The sequence below is a fragment of the Vombatus ursinus genome, unplaced genomic scaffold (assembly GCF_900497805.2).
Source record: "Vombatus ursinus unplaced genomic scaffold, bare-nosed wombat genome assembly UNPS02014812.1, whole genome shotgun sequence".
Taxonomy (NCBI): domain Eukaryota; kingdom Metazoa; phylum Chordata; class Mammalia; order Diprotodontia; family Vombatidae; genus Vombatus; species Vombatus ursinus.
The window spans coordinates 61,935,374-61,958,620 of record NW_020954590.1 but is presented as its reverse complement, the minus strand read 5'-3'; the positions used below and the strand labels follow the sequence as shown (position 1 = coordinate 61,958,620).

Sequence of the window (23,247 nt, the reverse complement as noted above, 5' to 3'; positions counted from 1 at the left end):
CTTCTCTTCTCTTCTCTTCTCTTCTCTTCTCTTCTCTTCTCTTCTCTCCCTTTCCCTTCCCTTCCCTTCCCTTCTTCCCTTCTCTATTTTGGCAGTTATATTCTTCTTTTCTTCCTTCCTTTCAGTGAACCAAAAATGTTAATGGACAATGACTCTTCATTATCCACAAACTAACTGAAGCAAGCACTATTATATAAGGAAAATAGCATAGTGAGGTTCCTTCTCTTGGTTAGGTAAAAATGGCCCATCTCCACTGGATTTCCACATAGATTTCCATATTATAAATACATCATAACAAAATTGAATCATTTATCAGCTCCAAGTATTCTCCCATTTAACATACATTTCAATTAATATAAGCAAAAAAAAAAAACCCTACTTCTTAGCTTCATGGTCTGTGTTTACCTTACACCACATTATTGTTTTCTATTCTATATAACGGATTAAAAATCTTTTTTTCTCAATTATATACACACATTCCTCGGCAGTTAGGGTTCAATTTTACTTCCCTATCTACTCAGTGACTACTGAGTTCTTTAGCATTTGGCAAATAGAACATTATAATGAAGTGCATCTCATACAATAAACTCAACCCAACTGTGCATGTGTGTGTATGTATATCTTTGTGTGTGTGTGTTCTCCTTAATCTTTATAATACTTCTAGTCTAAGCCAGTCACATGAAAGAGAATCGCCAAATTTATTTTACTTCTTGTCAATTCATTATAGACTGTTCTTCAGATGCCTTTGGAGCCTGGGGGACAAACTTGCCCTTTCTGTATTCTAAGGAACCCATTTTAAGGAAAAATTCAAATTAATAGGTTCCTACCCTATTAAAAACAGACAGGAAAGGCCTCAATCTGGTTTTGTGTACCTTTGATATATCTTTTTTCTGATGTTTATCATTCAAGAAGAAGTTGTGTGTGTAGATGAGAGGACTACATGATTATGCAACTACATTTCAAATAATTTGAAAGTAACAGTTAATAAATTTAGGGTCCTCTGTGTATGTATGTATGTGTGTGTATAGAATCAATCTAGAATAAATAAAAAAGCATTTATTAAGCAATTACTATGTGACAAGTATTACAGAGATAGGCAGTATGGCATAATGAGTAGAGGACTCAGCTTGAAGTCAGGAAGACCTTCATTCAAATCTATCTCTGAGACTTATTAGATTGTGAGCTCATTGAGTGTAGGACCTGTCTTTTACCTTTCTTTGTATTAGTATTGTGTCTGGCATATAGTAGATGCTTGTTGACTAATGATGACCTGGAGAAGTAATTTAACTTCTATGTACCTTAAATAATTTTCTAGCACTTATATAATAAATCATTATGGTACAGGTGAAAGAATACTGCCTTTGGATTCAGAGGACCTGGATTCAAATCCCACCTCTGATTCCTACTACCTATGTGACCTTGGTAAAGTCCCTTAACCTCTTAAGCTTCTGTTTCCTTATCTGTAAAATGAAGGAGAGGAGTAGATGGCTTTCTGTTCTAGATTGACAATTTTGTGAACCTATGAGTCATAGACAAATGGCAATCTGCTTTTAGGGAAAGAGTTCCCATATTGATGAAATCACAGATCCTTATGTACTTTGTGTGTGTGTGTGTGTGTGTGTGTGTGTGTGTGTGTGTGTGTGTGTAGCATATGCCACAGAAAGGGGTTCCAACCAATTTATTTTCTTTATGAAATGGAAATAATGCCTATATTACCATCACACACATATTTGAAATAAGGGTTATAATCACTTGAAATCAGTAACCTCCTTCCAGAATAATACATTTCAGGGAAAGGATCAGCAATGATCGCTGTGACTTTGGCCAAGATGCCTTGGTGAAAAAAAGACCCACCAGTACTGGGGGTCTTCTGCCCACCATGCTTTCTCCCCTCACTCCCTCCACCCTTTGCTTTGGCTGTGTAACTGCTCAAAGTCTTGAATGAGATGGGAGTCAAGAGCTCTAGTCCTCCTGAGGAGATGCAGGAACACCAGGCATCGGCAGCTACCCTGCTTCAATACCCTGCTGTCTTCTACAACAATTATCTGACCTACTTATGTACACTAAGGACTTCTAGGCCTTGGCTCTGCCTCACAGCAGCTGTCCCCTTAGGACTTTCTAGGACTTTCCATCTTTCCTGTAGCTGACCTTCCTCTGATGCTTGTTACGTATTGTCTCACTCAGCAGGTTTAGCTCCTTGAAAGCAGGGACTGTTCACTTTTTCTATTTGTTACTCCAGGGATTAGTAGCACAATACTTGGTATGTGGTAAGTGTGTAATAAATGATTTTTCATTCATGCCATCAGTCATGTGAATGGATTAAAAAAGTGGTTTTCTGTTATTAACAGTGTAGGAGCCCCTTGATTGGAGAGTGGCCTTTCCTATAGTACAGTGGATAGTGTGAACTTGAACTTGGCATCAGAAGTCTCAAATTGAATTCCTGCCTCAGACACTTACTAACTTGGTAATTTAGTTAAGTATAATTACTTAACCTCAGCCTCAGTTTCTTCATCTGAAAATGAGGATAATAATAACTCCCATCTCATAGGATTGTCATGAAGATCAAGTGAGTTAACATATATAAAGAGCTTTGAAAATCTTCAAGTGCTATATAAATCTTAGGTATTACATATACATATGTATACATATGATAGTGAAAAATGCATCATTCCCAACTCCTGGATGTTCTATTTGTCTTCTCAATAATACAACGACCTCTTACACTTAGTATCATTGTAGTGACTCACTGCTTTATAGCACTGTAAGAATCGCAGGTCACTTTCTTCCCAACCTTATGAGATAGTACAAATATTATTATTCCCTTTATAAATATGAAGAAACTGAGACTTGGCAAAAGTGAAGTGCACATAGTAGGCACTTAAAAACTATTTATGAATTAAGTTAAACCCAAGTGTCTCTTGGCTTTTGGTTGAGTACTCTCTGTACTACAATCAATCAGGTAATCAACTTTATTAAGGCTTTATTAAGGGCCTATACAAAAATATCTCATTAAAGTTCCTTGGAGAACTCAATTTAAAACTATGATCATTGCATCAGCTTTTTTTGTCCTTTCTCTATAAATATATCTGTCACTAACGTTGTGGGAAGTTGTATCTGTAGTACAGGAAAATGAGCCATAGATTTTGTAGTTTGAGGACTTTGGTTTAGGTACTAATTCTGCTATCAATTAGAAAATCATTTAACCTTTATAGGTTTCAGTTTCCTTATTAATAAAACGAGGGGTATGAACTAGTTGACCTTTAATGTCTTTTCCAGCCATATATCTATGATCTTGTGACTGATTGAAAATCATTGTATGCCTTTAGGCAGCATCTGCATATATGATATTCTCTTTCTTCATTTTGATTATTTGAAGCATCAAATGCGGAGCACAGACTCTTTTTTTCCTCATCTTCCCTTTTTGAAGTTAGTTTCTGAAGTCACTTGTGCTCTCACTACTCATAAGTCTATTAACAACCAGTTTCCTCCTGAATAATAATTATAAAATGGTTGAGTAAAGTAATTGGTATCCATATAGTGATGTTGTAGAAGTGCCAAGTTCAAATCTAATTATACCTGTTTACTGTGTAATTGAAGACAGTAGAGTACGTGATGGAATCCAAGTTGGAAAGCCTAATAATTTACTACATTAAAAGGAAGAGGACAAGTCTACAGCCCAAGCAATATCCCAAGGATACCCTTCCAGTCACTCCTTCACAAACCCTGTGATCAGTATGACTAGCCAGAGACTGAAGAGTCTAAACAGTTCCTCTTTGTAAGCCAAGAAGAAACACTACTGCTATTTACCCCTTCAGTTTCATTGCTCTAACCTGAAAGTAATTCCACCTAGGATATTTAGACCCCAGAGAGAAGCTGCATATCCATTCTCCAATGTCATTGGGCTCTAAAACTCAAGTGAAAATCCATGTTTGGTTGTTAAGTTGCAGTGAACTTCCTAACTTTTAAAAACAGTGAAATTTTATGAGTCCATAATTTTATTCTGACCTATTCAATGTACAGATCAATATGTACTCTATGTAAATCATAGAATCACACATCTTTGGACTAGAAAAGATTTGTGAGTTTGTCTAGATAAACATAACCTAAAGGGTGCATCTTTTCTCTACCATTCTTGATAAAATGTTCACCTTGCCTCTGAGTGATGACTTCTAATAACAAGGAACACACTACTCTCTAAGTTAGCTCATTCCATTTATGGATGGCTCTTATTTTCAGAATGTTTCTCATCTTATGGACCTAGAATGTGTCACTTGATGGTCTTCACTCATTGATCCCAGATCTGCCTTTTGGGATCAAGAAAGAATAAATCTCACTTTGCTTCCATCCCGCTAATGATTGGCGTAGAGACCTCAGACAGAACTATGTGCCATGGTGTTATTACTAAATGCTCCCAAATGCTATTTTGGAAAAAAGGTATGTGATATTAGTATAATACAGAGGAAAGAACTTGAGTTCAAGTTTGGCTTGGCCACTCAGTACCTTTGTGACATTGGGCAATTCACTTAACCTTTATGGGTCTCAGTTTCTTCATCTGCAAAAAAGGAAATGGATGAAAAGACCTTTGGGGTACCTTCCAGCTCATGATCTATGAGGCTACAAATTGATTTGAAATAGATTACTTTTGTGAGATATGGAGATGGCAAAAGTATACACTTTCACACCTTTGTTTAAAAATTCTTTTCGTGAATTCAAAACTATTATCAATTAAAATAAATGAAGGGCTAAAAGTACAACTAAAGTTTCATCATCCATGCAACTTCTGGTGACTTAGAACTAAAAAAGTTTCTTTTGATAAGTAACCCTGACATCATCCAAATGACCCTATGTGGAATACTGATTAATATTGAGGTCAAAATGAGCTTTACCAAGAATTGTTTCCTTGTACAATTGATATTTGACTTCCATATGCCAGACAATATGGCCCACTTGCCTATCTATATAACATTCCATTTTCCACCTGGATGTTCCCCCCTCCTTACTTATTCATCCCTTCAAGGCTTAGCTAGAACCTCTTCCTTCAAGAGGCCTCCATTGATTCCCCTACTTGTTAGTGCCTCTCTCAAAATTACTTTGTATTTATTTTGTTATATTATGGATTTATTTATTTGTATATGTGTTGTATCACTCTAGTGAAATGTAAGCTCCTTGAGGTCCGGGAATGTTTCATTTGTATATTTGTAAGTAATCTGTGCCTGGCACAGGACCTGATACAGCAGGTGCTTAATAAATCAATCAATCAATCAATCAATCAACATTTATTAAGCACCTACCATGTGCCAAGAACTGTGCTAAATTCGGGGGATACCAAAGACGGTACTTGCTCCTTATGTTTGTTAATTGATACCAATGCTTTCTGTACCTACCATGATTCCAACTGAAGTTTCAGGAATGTTGGTAGATATAGGAAACCTGAGTTTTTAGTAAGAGAATTAAAGCAAAATTTCCTCCATTACTCTGCATGGATAAGGTAAGTTTCTCTTTGTAAAAGATTTTGAAGTGAACAAAAACAGAAAAAGGTTTCTTATAAACATTTAAAGCAGGGGATTCTTTTAAAGTAGAGCAAAAAGCAAACCAACCTATTGACATTCATCACTCTTTGCCAGGTACCCTGGCAGAGAACTAAATTTAATGGACCTTCCTTTCTATTTATCTGACCCATATTAATATTTGCTTAGGTGAGTATGTAAAAACTAGTGTAGTTAGTTCTTTTAAGTCCTTTTAAAATCATAGTTGGTCTGTTTTATAGTTAAAATAGACAACTTGCTGCATTCCAAACTTCTACTTAGTAGACTTTTCAAGAAATAGAATATCTGATTGAAGTTCTTGTGATCTCTGGAGATAAGGTGTTAGCCAACAGTGCTGCATTGACTCAAATGCTTATCTGACAGATGAAAAATGTCTGTTTCATGTTTTCCATCTCCAGGAAAGACTTAGGCCTTAACCAAATCCAGTCTATGGTTTGCTCTGTCTGCCATGATTCTTCATAGTACCGTACATATATCATAGCATTCCCCAAATTTAAATTTTTTTTAAAAAATTAAGAAATTGTCAAGAAAATTAATCTCAAAACCTAGACAATGCTTTGGTGCCCAATCAGTAGCCATCTGATCATGCTTTGAAGGATATATTCAGTCGAGATAATGAAGACTTTAAAGTGTGTCTTGGGATCTTTAAAACAGCAAGAGATGACACATCTCATATCATCAGATAATACAAAAAGAACATCATTTTGTCTTCCAGTGGCCTGCTTTTTTATTGGTCTAAGTCACAGTCATAATACTGTTCAAAGTATTTCTTTGTGGTTGGCATCTATATTATACAAAGTACCCATCAGGCTTAAAGGTGTAGCCACTCCCAGGTTAGTAGAAACTCTAATAATGCACAAATGGTCTTTGATTTAAATCTTAATGAACAGGGGAAGAGTTCAAGCATAGGAATTTAACTACAAAGGTAGTAATATTCTTATTTTCAACACACCCCTAGTATTGCCTCTCCCAAATAATTTCTTTCATTCTATCTTGGTCTTGAAACATTCTAGAAGTCTGTTCTATATGGTTTTGACCATTACTGATTTTTATTGAATGAAACAAATTCAACAATTTTTATCTTTGTATCTCCCCCAGAGCCTACCAAGGGGCATGGAACATATTAGACCCTTAAATGCTTGTTAAAATGGAAAGTCCTGGAATCTTACTGGTTATGATGATTGCCATAAAACTGTCAAAAGCAAAGTAATATCCAGTCCAGTGGGAAAACTAAAGTTAGGAAAAACCAAACTTTCCAAGAGATAGAAAATGAAACTGCAAAAAAAAAAAAGTTCATGAGAAATTAGCAATTGTGATAATGAAGTAGAGGTAGAGACAGTATAATTCTATGGAAGGAGCCCTGCATGTGAGAATTGGCTGATTTGGGCTTGAGTCCCAGAATTTAGGCTTACAAGTTTTGTGACCTAGGGCAAATCACTTGCTTTCTTCATTTGAAAAATGGGTGTGATTTCAGCACTTGCCCTGCCTTATGAGGCTGTGTTTGTAAACCCTGAAGTCTCACAGAAATGGGAGCTGTAATTGTGCTAAACAATCTAACAAGTCCCTAGGAGGAGAAGATTAGCCATTTAATTAAGAGGGCTATTACCAAGAAATGTGTTTGTGCAAAGACCACCCTGAGGGAAAAGTCACTGCTCACTTGGCTCCCAAGCCTCATTTGCCACAGAGTTCCTTACAGATGATCAAAAACTCTTTTGTACTGATGGTAGGGAAATATCCTTTCCCCCAAATGTCCAAAGTAGTAAACTAGTAATTAATCCCTTTTAGGATAAGCCATGAAATAGATAATTTTCTCTCTAAAGAGGATGGACAATAACATGTGATAAATATCAAACCTGAAGGAGAAAATTGATTGTTTTTGTCTTGAATTGTAATGTTGAACTGTGACTATTGGTCATGTCTCTTTTTCTGTGATGCTTTTGAAGTCTGCAGGAAACTCTTACTGTGGCAAGATAGGGGTAAAGGCTTTGTGATTTGGAGAGTAATCAATTCCTGACTCTTTCTCACAATCCTTAATATTTTTCAGGTTGTGTGACTAGGTTTGTATTTTGACATTGTGCAACCATGTCAATTCACATGTCACATTCACTGTGCCTGACTATAGTAGTGACCTTTCTCCCTTTTTCCATAAGCCCTATAGAGAGTTTGGCTGTGAGTTTATGGGAGCTTATTCTCTGTCTATTACCTTGGGGTAAATGGTGATGGAATTGGAGCACCCCTCTGGGTTGCCTACTCTATTCCTACTTGCAAGTTTGATTCCCAGGAGGATGACTACTTCAGATTTAAGTGGATTCTCACTCCTAAAGTTATAGCTGATAAGGCTCCTGATAGGGAGGCAACATGATGTAGGGGATTGGTTTGAAATAAAAGAGATCTGGGTTCAAATCATAGCTCTGCCTCTTCCTACTTGTGTGACCTTGGGTAAATAGCAACTTCTCTGTGCCTGAATGGCTTTAACTGGAAAATGAGGGGTTGGAGTAGATGACCTTTAGGTTCTTTCCAGTTCCAAATCTACGATCTTACAAACTGAACCCCCTATCCTGATACAGAAAGTATTTAAGGTAGGGCTAGATAAGTTTTTATTTCACTATAATTTCATTTTGCCAACTCTCTCTTTCTTCTCCCTCTCCTCTCATAATAGTTCAAAGTCTCATGAATAACTTTTAAAAAGAGATTTTACCTCCCACTATTTATGGTTGGAAGCTTTGATATAGATGAATCATTGCAATTTTGAAAGTAAAACACTAAAATATAAATGATCTTTTAAAAGAGTTTTCATGATAGTCTAGGAAAGTGGCATCAAAATCAAGTAGAAATGGGGGCCACTAAACTGTACATAAGAATCCTTGAAGGCACATATTGACTTAGAAAACCACATATTAACATTATCTAAGTTTTTCATAGTATGCTTATTTATTTTGGTAAATGTTTCCCAATTATATTTTAATCTAGTTTTGCAACTCTAGGGATGGTTGTGGGCCCCATAGAGGTAGACTGTGTTTCTGGTCTGGGGATTGCAGAACATTGAATCAACAGTTGTTTCATGAGGGTTTGTGCAGTGTTTGAAACACAAGAGTAAACATTTTAAAAAGTATATTTTTCTCAATTTTAGAAATGATAATTTGCCTGTAGCAAAATATGATTCTCAACTTTCAATTGAAAAAAAAAACGTGGAGAAGATGGGTGAATCCTAAACATAATATCTTTACTCATTTTTCATATTGAAGAGAAATTGAATCTATATAGAGTCACAGAATCTCAGAGTAAAAAGAAACCTCAGAGGTTATCTAGTCTAATACATACTTGAACAAGAATCTCCTTTTGATCAGAACCCTGGTAAAAAAGGTCACCTAGTCTTTGTCTGAAGACCTTTAGTGAGAACAAACATACATCCTCCCAAGACATGCTACTTCACTTTAGGAACTTGGAATACATTTTTTTTGTAGAAATCATATTATAAATTATAGTTAGACTCTCAGGATAGCCCACAAAAAGCCTATTACCAATGATGTAACTGAACTACCATAGCTTTAAAATAAAAATTGGAAAACAATGAGAGAGTTTAGAACTGGAAGTCACTCTCAGAAGTTAGGGTTCAGAGAAAGTGGCTTCATGCATATTTTTGTGACTAAAAGAGACATTTCCCATTTAGTATTTTTTTGGTATTTATTTAGTATTTTATTTTAAGCCTTACCTCAAAGATGAGAAATTGATCACTTGCTATATATATATATAGACATAAGTAAGCCCCCAAATATTAAGAAGTTGGAGACATTCTTCACTTGGCATAGTGCCTACTTCTGTGCCCATTAATTTTAATCATACCTTTTTTCTTTGTCAGATCATAAGGTTTTTACAGTGCTTCCCAAACACATGATATAATAAACAGGCCTTTCTTTAACGAGTGGGAAACTAGGATTCTCCATTCCTTAATATCTTTTAAAATAATCTATACTCTTCAAAAAATCCTTTTGAGATCTGCACAAGCTACTTTTAGAACAACTTAACATTTTTCCTAGAGCTTTAGTTGAATTATTTTTTAAAATTCTTTAAAATTATCACCCCTTTGTCTTTTACTTAAACCTCATTAAAGCAAAAATAAGCACAGAAAATTTAGGAACAAAAAATGGGTATAAAATTTGTAATGATTATATCACTTTTAATACAGTTTAGCTACACACATAAGTTATGTAGAAGGGTATACAAGAAAAGTATAATTGTGACAGTCTTCCCATACAGCATACAATGACTGAAAGGTGATTATAACTATAATACACAACATAAATATTTTGCCTTTTACAAAATTGTAAAATGAATATTTTAACTATAAAACAATTGCCATTTCTTCTTGAAATTGAGATATTACTTTGTAATTTGTTGATGTTTTTAACAAATTGATAGTATGCTGGCTTACATATGAAAAGAAGAGAACTGAAGCAAAATGAAGAACAGAACTGTTCATTTGGCATGAGACACCCCAAATTCACTCTGTAAAACATTTCAGCACTGAGAGAGGATCAAAGTAATTTCCCAAATTGATAAGTCCTGTTTTCTTTCTTTGGTCATGAAATGTTTGCTAAGCACACTTTTTGTAAATATTTACTTGAAGAACCCCCAGCTTCATTTTTAATAGAAAATTTCCACAATAATCTAAATTATAGTATAAAACATGTTGGCAATGTCTTTTAAATAGAATCCAGAAAAAAATGTGTTTTTCTGTTACTTTACAGCCTCATAGACCCTCCATGAAGGAAGCATCTTTAGAAATTTCTTGAAGCCTCTAGGAGTGAAAGTTACTATTCAGAAAGAGAATGAATCTTGAACCAATTCAATAAATAAAGGTCATTGACTAACCTGAAAGATGCAGATGTCTAGTGTGTTTTTCTCCCTCTTAATGTTTTACTTACCATTAAAATGACTAGAATGCCAATAGTTCTGAAAAGGAGCCAGTCCATTGCTTCTGATTTTTCTTACATACAAATCCAAATGATGTTCAATTTTAGTCCTGGGCACCTGGACCCTGTGTCCTGCTGAAGAGGAAGGTGTGCTTAATGATGCTTTTCCAGGAGGGCATCAGAGCTCATTCTGACTTCCTCTGGGTGAAAAACTAAAGATGCTCTATAATGACTCTGTTTCCCCACCCCAAACCCCTGGGCTGGTCTGAAACACTTGCATCGTTATTGCTCCAGGTAAAAGCATAGACACACCTTGCTTCTTATTGCAATGAAACCCTTTGTTGGACACCAAAGAGAAAATTTTACAGAGTTAGGACAAGATTTACAGGGAAGATACCCAATGAATAATAAATTACTCACAACATGAAAAATAATTAGAACGCTGCACCTATCATCATCTTGAATAAAATTAGTAGGCTTCTTCTTACTTCCAGCATTAAAAAAAGCAAAATTATGTATACTGTCTACAAATACACATATCTACCAGAGTACCAGCTTCAAGGAACAAGATGTACATTCTAGGAAATTCTATAGTCATTTGTCTTCCTTAGGTCAAGGGATACTTGACTGACAATACACTGCAAGGAAAATGAATTGGAAATGTAGCTAATATTCATTGGTTCTGTACATCCTCTCTGTAAATTCCTTTGCTCATGAACAAGGCATTTTCTTCATTTGTAGAAGTGCATTGTACTTACAATGCTGTCTTGTCTTCCGGGAATCTCCTACTAAAAAGAGATGGATACATTTGAGAGAGTGCATGGAGGAGAATTAAAATAATTAGAGGATTGACAATGTGTCCTAAAATAAAAGAGTAAGATAATGGACACATGCACCTACTTATGAGGAAAAGGCATTATTTTAAAATATGAAAAAGAAACTAATTCCTAGGTAGAGGCATCATTTAGGTGTTGTACATGCAGTAATAAATACTGGAATTAAAAGTAGAAAATTCAGTCATAATTCAGATATTTACAGATGTTAGATCAGAAAGCTCAGCATTATGTAGAGAAAACAACTTGACTGACTGACTTTGAAAGGTTTTTTGGTTAGCATGAATAGCCTGTACGAATGCTTGGAATTGGGAGCCATCATGTTATCTCCAGGCACCAGTGTAGACAATGGCTTGACTGAAGTAGATGCTTCATAAAGTGTTGCAGATTGTAGCTCACCATGGAGAAGGGAAACCAACTAAACAGTTAAGAGTTATTCAGAAATGGATTCGGTTGCCTCTGTAGGTAGTGAGTTCCCCATTACTGAAGGCTATTTGCTGTTATTGTTGTAGGGAGCATTCATCTCATGTTTCAGTTTGGATTAGATAACCTCTGTTGTCTTCAAACCTAAGATTTTATGATCTTGATAAATTACAGTGGGTCCCAGTAGAATGTAAGCTTATTTTTATCCTTTTATTCCCCGTCCTATCACAGCATCTGACACATAGTGGGTGTTTAATAAAATTTTGTTGAATTGAACTGGATCTGTAACTTTGCGCAGATGTTTAACGTGTTCATTTGGAGTGGTCCCCAAAGCATTACCATTGTTTGGAGTGATGGGGTGTGCCTAACTAAGGTGAGAGCACTCAAGCTCAGGAGTCATTTCCTAACTTGTCTCAGGAATAGTATCTCAAGTGGTAAAGAAAAGTGGATCTTGAATGTGTGAATGAATTCCATTTCAATTTAAGTAACATTAGGCTCAAGAAATGTTAGTAATATTATTTGTAAGAATAATCCAGGATTTACATAGCTTTTGGTAACCAGTATCCAGAAAATCAACAAAAATGTCTATTGACAATTCATTATGATGGAATCAATTACATTCTGTGTACATTCACCTTTCATGAATTTCACTATATCAGAGAGAAGGAAGCAAGAAGCATCAGTTATGTGGTGCCATGATTACTGTTTAACACAAAAATACTCTGGTATGAAATTTCTTCAAGGGTATTTGACCTCCTTTCCCCACCCCCAATCCAATCATCAGTTAGGTATGTACCAATTTTTGTTTTCTTCTATTTGAGTAGAAGTTCGGGTTCCTCTGCTTTTCTTAGATTAGCAGGGTATGATGAAAAAATAAAAGGCACATTCATCTGTTTCTATAGCAATCACCCCAGACACATTTACTCTCTGATATAGATTGCTTTCTTTTAAAGACACTCTAGCAACCTTTATGATAAATATTTAGGGGATACATGCATATATATTACATAGTAATGCCAAGTGACTACCATTTTGCATGAAACTTTTTTCCAAAGTGTCAGTACCATATAATTGAATGATGAATTGTCAACTCATTCTTTTTCTACTTGAATACTTAAGGTGTTGGGTCCATGGATTATCCTATTACTGAAGTATATTGCTATAGAATCTAAGAGTGGGAAGGGAGGTCCAAATTTGTACATGACAACAAATTCCTAAAATATCCCCAGCAAATACTTTGCTAGATGTCATGATGCCTTTGTTTGAGGGTCGTCATTATTTTCTGAAGCAAAACATTTCACTTTTGGAAATCTCCAAATCTTTGGTAGCTTCTTTTTTCCTTATGGCAACAAAAAGTTTATTATTTTAGCAACTTCTAGCAACTTTATCCTTCAGCAACTTCTCCTACTTCTTTCCTCTTGTGACAAGCAGAACAAGTATAACCTTTTTCTTTCCTCTACGTGAAAACTTTTCAAATATTTTTGCAATTCGTTTTAGGTCTGTCCTCCAGCCAGCATCTGGAATATCACTCTATTTGGTAGAAACCTTAAAAAAAGAAAAAATAAATAGAATGTAAGCCTTTTAAGGGCAGAAACTGTTTCATTTTTGTCTCTGTATTCCTGAGGCCTAGCGTGCCTGAGGCAGCCACCTGGCACAGAATATGGAGTACAGGGACTATTGTCAGGAAGACCTGAGTTCAAATCTGGCCTCAGACATTTTACTAGCTGTGTGACACTGGGCAAGGCACTTAATCTTGTTGCTTCAGTTTCCTCATCTGTAAAATGAGCTGGAGAAGAAAATGGAAAACTGCTATAGTATCTTTGCCAAGAAAACCCCCAAATAGGATCACAAAGAATCAGAAATGACTGAAATAACTGAAACACAACAACAACAACAAAACATAGTACCTGGCACATAGTAGTAGGTTGAATAAATGCTTCTTGAGTAACTGATTGATGCTATTTATGATACATTTGGAGCTCCTGGTAATAGATCTTTGCCTTCTGAGGACCAGTACTGGTTTTGAAAGACTATTTAGATGTTAGAAGGAAAAAGGAATATAAGATACTTATGGCCCTAAGCCCTAAGGCTGTCAAATAGTTTCATAAAACGATGCAGATACAAAGGCTTTCATTTCCACGGACCTGAAGAGAAGGTCTGGCATGTAAACAATAAAGCTTGTGTTGTTTTTGACCTAGAGCAGTGGCTGTGAATACTTGCCTGTCTGCACGTTTGGAGATAATGGCCCCAAAGATAAACATCCTGTCTCTTCATTGAAGCTAATTGATTTATGGCAGCAGATAGACAGAAAATCAGGCTAGTCAGTGGGTGGTAGCAGGCACCAAGTATTAAGGTAAAATTTTCTATGGCTAGTTGGTGTAAATAACACAAGGATAATTTTAGTTTGTACCCCAAATCAAACTTACATGCTAGCAAATAGCCTTGTTCAATCAGGTTAAGAATTCACTGTGGTACCTCTGGGATCTGTGCCACACATGCTATGCTACTTGTAGGTTGACCTAATCTTAGATACTATCATGGAGAAGTATCATCTGACTCTTGATTCAGACCTAAGGCTCATGGCAATCAAGATAGGCATCAAATTCCACAATCTGATATGTCTTTGTTTGTTGTTCCTGGTGTCACTGGCAGGGTCAGGCTAAATTGTTAAGTCAGTGAGGTTTGTGTCTTTGGCACCTCCCACTTCCTTTTCAGTGCCCTCCTCTTTCAGCTGTGATCTGCTCCTTCTCCACCCCCACTCTCTCTATTAAAGCTTTTCTTCTTGCCCTCTTCTAGTTTTCCAATAGTCTCATGCTGTCCAGACCCCAGAAAACAATGATCTGATAAAATCCACCCAAGGAAAATGAATGAACCATGTTTAGGAGTTAATTTTAATCAATTTTAAGGCCACATCTTAGAAGAGGACTTTCTGGAAGCAATGTTTGACCCCAAAGGCATGAATCTCTAACAGTGGGATTTTAAGAGCACGTGGCAGAAGAAATATAGGGGAATTTCCTGGAATTCCCAAATCATATCACATAGGTGAACTCATACTGACTGCACATAAGCTCACAGAATCATAGATTTAGAGCTAGAAGGGATGGAACAGAATAAGAACACAGAATCACAGTGCTGTATTACCCCTGTAGGTTAACCTGAATCATGCATCTTCAGCTCTTCAGAAGAACCTAGTAACTTCCATGTTCAAAAAAATAAAATAAAACACACACACACACACACACACACACAAAACTGTGATGGAATATTTGCTATTTGGAATTACTGTAAGTTACTTGCATGTTACAATTTTAAAAAAAATAGCAATCAACCCCTAAAGAGGTCAGAAGAAAAAGAGGGTCTTTTTTCAGTCTGTGTTCTTTTTTGATATTTCTGAAACGTTTGACTACTCTCTCCTTATTAAAACTTTTCCCTCTTGGTTTCCATAATACCAGACTACTCTGTTTCATGTGGACCTGTAAAATTTTGAGATGGGCAGGGATTTTAAAGATCATCAGATATAACTTTCATTTTGTAGATGAGGAAGTTGATGGTCAGAGGAGTTTCCAACTTCTTTAACCATTCCACCACCCCTCTAACTAGAGCAGTGTTCCTCTAAGACTCAGTCTCTGGTTCCTATTTTTTTCCCCTTAATTCTATGTTCTTAAGAGAACTTGTGCATTCCCTTGGCTTCACTCTACGGATAACTTTCAAGTCTGTGTCTCTAGCCTTGAACTGTTGTCCAAGTCATAGTCTTGTTCCTGTCTACTAGACATTTCCACATTGATATCTGATGATTTCAAATTCAGTACCTCTAGAAATGACCATCATCTTCTCATTTCACTTCCAACAACAACAACAAAAACAGTAACTTTCTCTTTCTTAACTGGAATATAAGGTCCTTCTGGGCAGGAACTTTTTCACTGTTTTATCCGCATTCCTTGTGCCCAGGGCCTGGCAGGTGATAGGTTTTTAAAAAGTGCTTGTTGATTGAATGGTATTACCTCTCTTTAGTCTCCCAGGACAGAAACATATGGTTCCCTTGTCTTTTTCATCCCTCACATCCACATGACCACCTTGTCTTGCTGTTTCTGCTTTTTGATTATCTCTCATAACCTTCTCTTTTCTTCTATTTCCACTGCCACCAACCTAGTTCAAGGACTTATCACTTCCCATCTCAGTTACTAAAACTATTTCTAACTGGTCTCCCTGCCTATGCTCTTACCTAACTCCAGTTCATTATGTACAGTACTGCTGAGATAAATCTTTATAAAACATGCTTTTTATCAGTCACTGCCCTCCTTAGAAGACTTCAGTGCCTCCTCATTATCTAACAGTAAAGTCTAGACACCTCAGAATGTCTTTTAAGGACTTTTATAATATACTCAAATTACTGATCCGATTTTATCCTTCTCTATCTCCCCATTTGAAGCTTCCATCTTGGACAGATTGGTCCTGTAAACATTCTATGCTCATTCTTACCATTGTGTCTTTGACCATACTGTTTCCTCCATCGGAATATTTTCCCATCTTCTCTAGTTCTATCCGAACTCTACCTGGTCTTCAGGATACAGCCAAAGTCCCATCTGCTCAATAATGTTTACCATCAAAACTTCTCCCTTTTCTGAACTTCGGTAGCATTTGCTGACCTTGCAGGGAATAAAAATCACAAAGAAAGGAAGTGTTATGAAATTCAAAATATGATTATGGAGAGAGGATATACTAATGAAGATCAAGGATTTATATTTCAATAAATTTTGGGGAAAAATTGTTTATGAGATTTTGAGTCTTCTTGAAATTTTAACTTTTTTTCTGTGTTATTTTTACCCTAATATGATCCTATGAATCTATGGAGAGAAGTAGATGGTGGAAGTGGAAATAGATGGGTCAATATCTGAGACCTTAAGAAAATAGGAAATGGGGTAACAGGTGAAGCAACTCCATGGAATATTGTAACAGATGTTCCCACTCCCTCACAATTCCTAATCCTTTGACTCCTTATCCTCATCATGCTGCAACTCCTGTTCCAGGCCATAGCAGCTACCACCAGTAGTTTGGAGGAAGTCACACTGTCATTGCTTAGAAAAAGGTGATGTTCAGAGGAGGGGAAGTTCTCATTCCTGTTTCCTAGGCTGGTGTTTGAGGATCAACTCCCACCCAGTTGAAGCGCAGAAGGCTGTTTCCCATGGAAGCACTGTAGTACATGGTGGCTAGACTCTTGAGTGCTGTTAGGCCTGTGCTTCTAGGATGTGCAGGCTTCTATAAGCTAGCCTGGGAGCCTGATTACTAGAAATAGTGATGTTTCTATTGGACTAAGTTTTCTAGTCCCAAGAACTCAATGGACCTTGACAATTGAATATGTTCATAAATTAGAGATTGTTTATTCTTCATTGTATTATTTAACTTCCCTATATATATCTCATGTTACTCTAATTAGATTTTAGGTTAGGATAATGGCATATGTGTTCTACATTTTGAGATGGAAAAAGGGGAAGGCTGCATGGAGGAGGTAGAACTTAAGCTGAACCTTGAAGGATGGCAAGAATTCTTAGAGGTAAAAATGAGGAGGGAGTGCACTGCAATCTGGAGGGGGGAAGGGGAAGTGGGGTCTGTGTGAATGTGTGGAAATAAAAAAGGATAAATAGCTAATAGTCCACTTTGGGTGGAATGTGTGAGGTAGAAATTAAATGAGAAAGTTACATTGGGAGCAGATTGTTTTTTTTTCCCAATTAATAAACATCATTTTCTCTCCCTCCCTCCCACTCTCTCTGTAGAAAAATTAAGAAAACTAAAACTTTTGTAAAAATATGGATAATCAAGCAAAACAAATTTCTACATTGGCCATAGGTTGGTAGCAGATTATGGAGGGCCTTAAACTGCATCCTAAAGAGTTTGCATTTTTCCTAGATGCAATAGGGTCCAGTGAAATATTTAAAGAAGGTTAGGGTTGTGCTGGTATTCTTATGATAGGAAGATTATTTTGGCATCATGTTGGACCAAATATAGAGAAACTTGATCCAAGGAGACCAATTAGGAGAGTATTAGAATAGTCCAGGTGAGATGTAATAATGACCTGATTTGAGTGGTGACTGATTAGAAAGGAGATGAATGTTGGAGGGATTATAGAAGTAAAATTAGCAGAATTCATAACCTACATGGATATTGGGGATGAGGGAGAGAGAAAAGTAAGAGATGTTTCCAAGCTTGTGGAAACTGAGAGGATGGAGGTGATTTCCATAGAAATAAGGAAGTTTGATTGAAGGGTATATTTACTGGGGAAGATGAATTCAATTTTTTGCATGTTGAATTTTAGGTCCTGGTAGAACATCTAGGTAGATGTGTCCATTGGACAATAGGTACTGAAATTCAAGGAAGTGACTAGGACTGGGTATATAGATTTGGGAATCAATTGAGTAAAGGTGGTACTTGAATGTAAGGGAATGAGTGAGATCACCCTAGAAGAGATGGTAAACAGAAGAGCCCCAGAATAAACCATGAGAGAAATCCATACAGAATGATTGTGAGATAAATGATGAATCAACAAAACAGCTGAGGAATGATCAAACTGGTAGAAAATCCTGGAAAGACCACTGTTACACAAGTTAAGAAAAGAGAGATTATATGTGAATAAGAAATGGTCAACAGAATCAAGAACTCCCAAACTGCAGAAAACTTTGCCTATTTATAAAGGCAAAGACCTAGAAAAAACCCCACAAAACTATAGGATATAGCACTTGAGAGATTTATGACAACCATATAGAAATCTAGTTTATAGTTATCCGAAGATATAAAGTGTTGAGGAGTGAGTAGGGGATGGGAAATGGGATCAATAAGAGTAAACTATTCTTGCAGGAATTTAGCAGTGAAAGGGAAGAGAAATATAGGATAAAAGCTTGAGGAAACAGTAAGGTTAAGGAAAGTTTTAATATTTTTTAAAGGCTGGAGAGACCTGAGAACATTTGTAAGCAGTGAAGAAGGAGTTAGTAGATAGTGAGAAACTGAATATAAGGGAGAGAATGAATGGTCAATGGGATAAACCCCAGAAGGAGATGCAAGGAAATAACATCCAGACATATATGGAAGGGTTAACCTTTGAGAGAAGGGTTACTTCATTCTGTGCTGGTAGAAAGAAAGACAGGATGGATGAAGATGTAGAGCAGGAGTTCTTAATCTTTTTTACATTACTTCTTGTAGGTGGGTCATAATTAGAAAAATGCTACAACCCACCTATGGCCTCTTTGCCAGTCTGGTGAAGCCTATGGACTCCTTCTTAGAATAATGTGTTTAAATTCATATAATTTTTAAAAAAATTACAAAGGAAATCAATCATATTGAAAGTTATCAATTTTTTAAAAAAAGTTAATGGCCCTGAGGTTTAGAACTCCTGATATAGAGGGAATTTGAGGTGTTAAGAAAGGGAGATTAGTGAGATCACAGAGAGATGGTCTTGATTTTCTCTGGAGATAGTAAAAAACAAAACAGAATACCTAGTTGTTCTTGATGAGTTTAAGCCATCAGGTCCAGATGAACTCTATTTCAGGGTACTGAAAGAACTGGTAGCTATGGCTGCTGAGCATGCCAAGTAGCATGTCAGGGCTGCTGATAGTGTCAAATCTGAAAACAAATGACCAAAAAGTCACAGAATTTATGTAACCACTGTTAACTCTAAAAATACCAAAGAGTTTGCACAGGTTATCACAACCCCAGTTAATTCCAAAAAATAAAATAAAATGAAATAAAATAAAACCAAAGTGCTAAAAGTGGTCAAAAGGAAAGAGCTTTCTTTATTCCATTGGAGGAGGGAAACTAGATACATATACTGGAACCTCCTCTAGAAGGAGATCTCATTTAGTGGGGTCAAATCTTAATATTGTACAGCAATGGTTACATAGTGAACTGTAGCCCTGACAATGAGGGGTAATAGCAACAATGAGACAAGTTTGATTCATAACAGGAGTTCATGACTGGAACGTGGTTTTTGCAGGTACTTGTCCACGCTCAGGGACCGCCTGATGCTGGTGTGAAATAATTCTGGGATTTTGCTATGGCATAGTTAATCCAGAAGGTGAGCACAAAGGACTGTTGTTATGCCAAGCACAGCTTGCTTCCTGGGCCTTAGCTCTGGAAAACAGGATGTCTCCTAATATTATAAAGGGAGGAGTAAAAAGAGGAGTGTGGTCTTGGCATAGGAATCCTGACACTAGTGATCTTTGAAAGATCCTGGGGGAAGAAAGAGGTGCTTCGGGTCTGGAGAAGAACAGATACTTCTCAAATTTTCCAAAACTTGGAAACAAATGGCATCTTACATATGTGATGCTACAGAGCCTTCGATGTTCTTGGATGATGTCTTTGTGTGGTTTTATGCTTCTCTCAGCTAGACTGTGTTTCTAAACTCTCCATTAAACACACATCATCTTTCCTGAGTGGAGACCCTCTCTATAGGGTGTCAGATGCACTCCAGTAAGCACTGCATCATTGCATTTCTGTTCGTGTTAGATACTCTCTGCTACCACCTGCTGGCCCTTGGTTGTGCCATCCCTCCAGGCTACCTGTTGCTTTCTGACTCTATCTGCTAGAAGTGTATTTGCAAAGAAATGTCTTTCCTTGCAAGGAAGGGCTAAAACTATTTTAGTCCTGGGCATTCCCTGAGGTCGTGTAGCCTGAGGCTGTGACAACCACACTTAATAAAGGCTAGAATTAACTCCGTCATTTGAGATCCCTGGCCTCAGCCAATTATCTGATTTGGGGTTAGGAAATTCCTTTGAAACACTTCACAAATCCCTTATTGTTAGTCTGCATCCTCAACCATTTTAGATACCCCACCTCCAAAAGAGAAGACGTGTTGATAATATTGGGTTGATAACACTCCTCTCATATAAATGTTATCTCGAGTGATCCTCACAAGGACCCTCTGAGGGTAGGTGTTATTATTATCCTCATATTACAGATGATGAAACTGAAGTGAAAAGAGGTTAAATGATTTACTTGGGGTCACATAGTTGGTCAGTGTCTGAGGCTGGATTTAAACTCAGATCTACTGCACACTAGGGCCAGGATTCTAATTGCTAAGCCACCAGCTGCCTTAAAGACACAGATGGCATACTTATCAAATTGAAAAATAACATAAAACTGTGAGAGATAACTACTAAGACATTGGATAACAGTCAGGATAAAAACAAAAGACCTGAATAGGCTAGAACACTGGGTACAATCTAGTAAAATAAATATAAGCATAATTTCCTGTAGAGCCTTTGTAAAGATCAATGTACAAAGTCTAAGAGTTCTCCTTGAGATTTCCATTCTATGGCTAGCAATGCAACACTTGAGCTGTACCTCCATTATCCCTCATTTTTATCCATGACTACCCTCATACTTTTTTTTTATTCACACATTTCCTGGATGATCTCTTTTATTTCTTTGTGAGTACTGTTTTACTTCTTGTAAGTGGGTCATAATTAGAAAATACTACAACTCACCTATTGCTGTTACATGATTCTCCTTTACCCTGTGGGTCAGAAGGAGATAGCGTCCACATTAAGAGAAATGATAATGCCATTGTACTCTGACCTGGTCAGATCACATCTGGAGTATTTTGTTCAGTTCTGGGTACAACATTTCAGGAAGAACATTGATAAAATGGAGAATATCAAAAAGAGAGAAGAATCTAAGTTTGTGAGGGGATTTGAGATTATGCCATTTGAGAGTTGGTTGATGGAAGTGGGGCTATTTTTCCTGGACAAAATATTTAGGAGGGATAAGAGTATTTGAAAGATAGTCTTGAGAAAAAAAAAAAAGACTGCTTGACTCTCAAGGGCAGAACTAGGAACAATGAGTGGAAGTTTCTGAGACTAGAGAACACTGAGTCATTGATGATGAAGATAAACAACAGATTAAGGAGTGAGGATAGAATATACTCCATAGGAGGTTGAGGTAGAGTGGAGGTTGGTCATGGGAAATTAGGTTAATGATCAGTAAGGGTTCTTTCCATCCCAGATAGCCTATGAATCTATAAATCATAAGAAAAAACAAGAGATCGATATTGATTATTTTTATTGCTGTAAATATAAACTTTTTGGAAATTACAAACCAACTTTTAATATTACAATCAAATTAAAGACAGGAGTAAACACCTAAATGTACTAAGTTTAACTTTGTGTTGAAGTTTGAAAAATGTTATGGACTTTTAAAAATACCTTAAGTAATTAAAGAAGAGTGAAACAGTGAGTAGTTAGCAAAAGAAAGTTAAAATAGATAGATGATTGAAATTGGTGAATAATCATTCAGTGGAAAGGAAAGAGTAAACAGTTGAATAACCTGGTCATTTATTGTCTCAAACTCATTTGAGAAATACATAATAGCAAACTATGATAGTTCAAACAGTTTGAAGCTTAGTTCATATATAAATTAAACAATCTGAGACATGGAGTCAGATTGGAATATACCTCACTAGATGTACTGACACGTTCTAGTGCAATAACACTAGCTAGGAAAAGTAATTAAATTGGTAAATCCATTAAACTCAACAAATACTGAGCATCTACTATGTGCAAAGACACTGGTAGAGAGTATTAGGCCAAAAGAAAAACAGTTAATACTTAGCTTAATATGACTGGAAAAGAAGATGGGCCAGTCAGAGACCAAGAGAGAACAGACAGTTTATGGTTTCCATTATTATCCATAAAATGTCAAAAGAGTTGGGTTCTAGTACAATGCCACCAGCATGTTGGGTGGTCCTCCTTAGAGGATTTATAAGAAGCCATAGACAAGAGTCACAATTATAGGCTAGGCAGGCATGGATGAATTTTACTCTGCATCACTGGAGGGAATGTAGAAGCTAATAACAGATCCTGCCAAGTATCAAAGTGCTTCCTTTCTTAGTTTATTTTGGATAGGACCTATGAGATTTCATTGTTGTGGGAAATTCCCTTGGGGGAAAAATACCAAGCCAGATTGGTACTTTTTCTCTAACTTAAAAGCCTTAGAGAGTTGCTAGGGGAGAAGGAGGACTTGTCCAGAGTCATGGAGCCAAGTTTAGAACTGTTCTCCCAGTCTGTAAGAGGGGTTCTCTGTCAAACATACCACATTGCCTCTCACAAGTACTTAGCTAAATATTTTGCTTTTTTTGGTAAATTTTTAAAATTTTAAACAAATATAAAGAAAGAAACAACCTTAAATACAAAATGAGAAAAGAAAAAAAAAACATTGCCATGTGCACAGCAGAACATAAGAGAGGATTCAAAATATAAAGCAATACATTCCAATTTCAAGAAAGCTCATATGATAAATATTACACATTGTGTTCAGAGCTGTCCATCTTTTCTTTGCTTCTTTGTAGGTTTTATTTTGTTTTCTGCTGTGCATTTACCTTTTTCCCCCTTTTTTTGTCCCCCCCGCCGAAGGCTACAATTAAGTGTGGATATATATGTATATATGTAAATATATACATAATACATATATACACATACATACACATACACACGCATGCACACATATACAAATATATACACACAAACATATATGTAGACATATATATAC

General features: G+C 36.4%; 1 protein-coding gene across 1 annotated transcript in view; it reads right to left on the bottom strand.

The window, feature by feature from the left end:
* Positions 1 to 19,295, bottom strand: part of LOC114053749 (desmoglein-4-like) — a 58,905-nt gene extending 39,610 nt beyond the window's left edge. The window contains exons 1-3 of the mRNA XM_027876889.1: positions 19,200 to 19,295; positions 16,195 to 16,361; positions 10,472 to 13,260 (exon numbers count right to left, since the gene is read on the bottom strand). Coding sequence (XP_027732690.1) covers positions 10,472 to 10,519 — 48 coding nt within the window. The 5' untranslated portion in view covers positions 10,520 to 13,260; positions 16,195 to 16,361; positions 19,200 to 19,295. The remainder of the gene's footprint in view (positions 1 to 10,471; positions 13,261 to 16,194; positions 16,362 to 19,199) is intronic.
* Between the last annotated feature and the right edge of the window lie 3,952 nt (positions 19,296 to 23,247).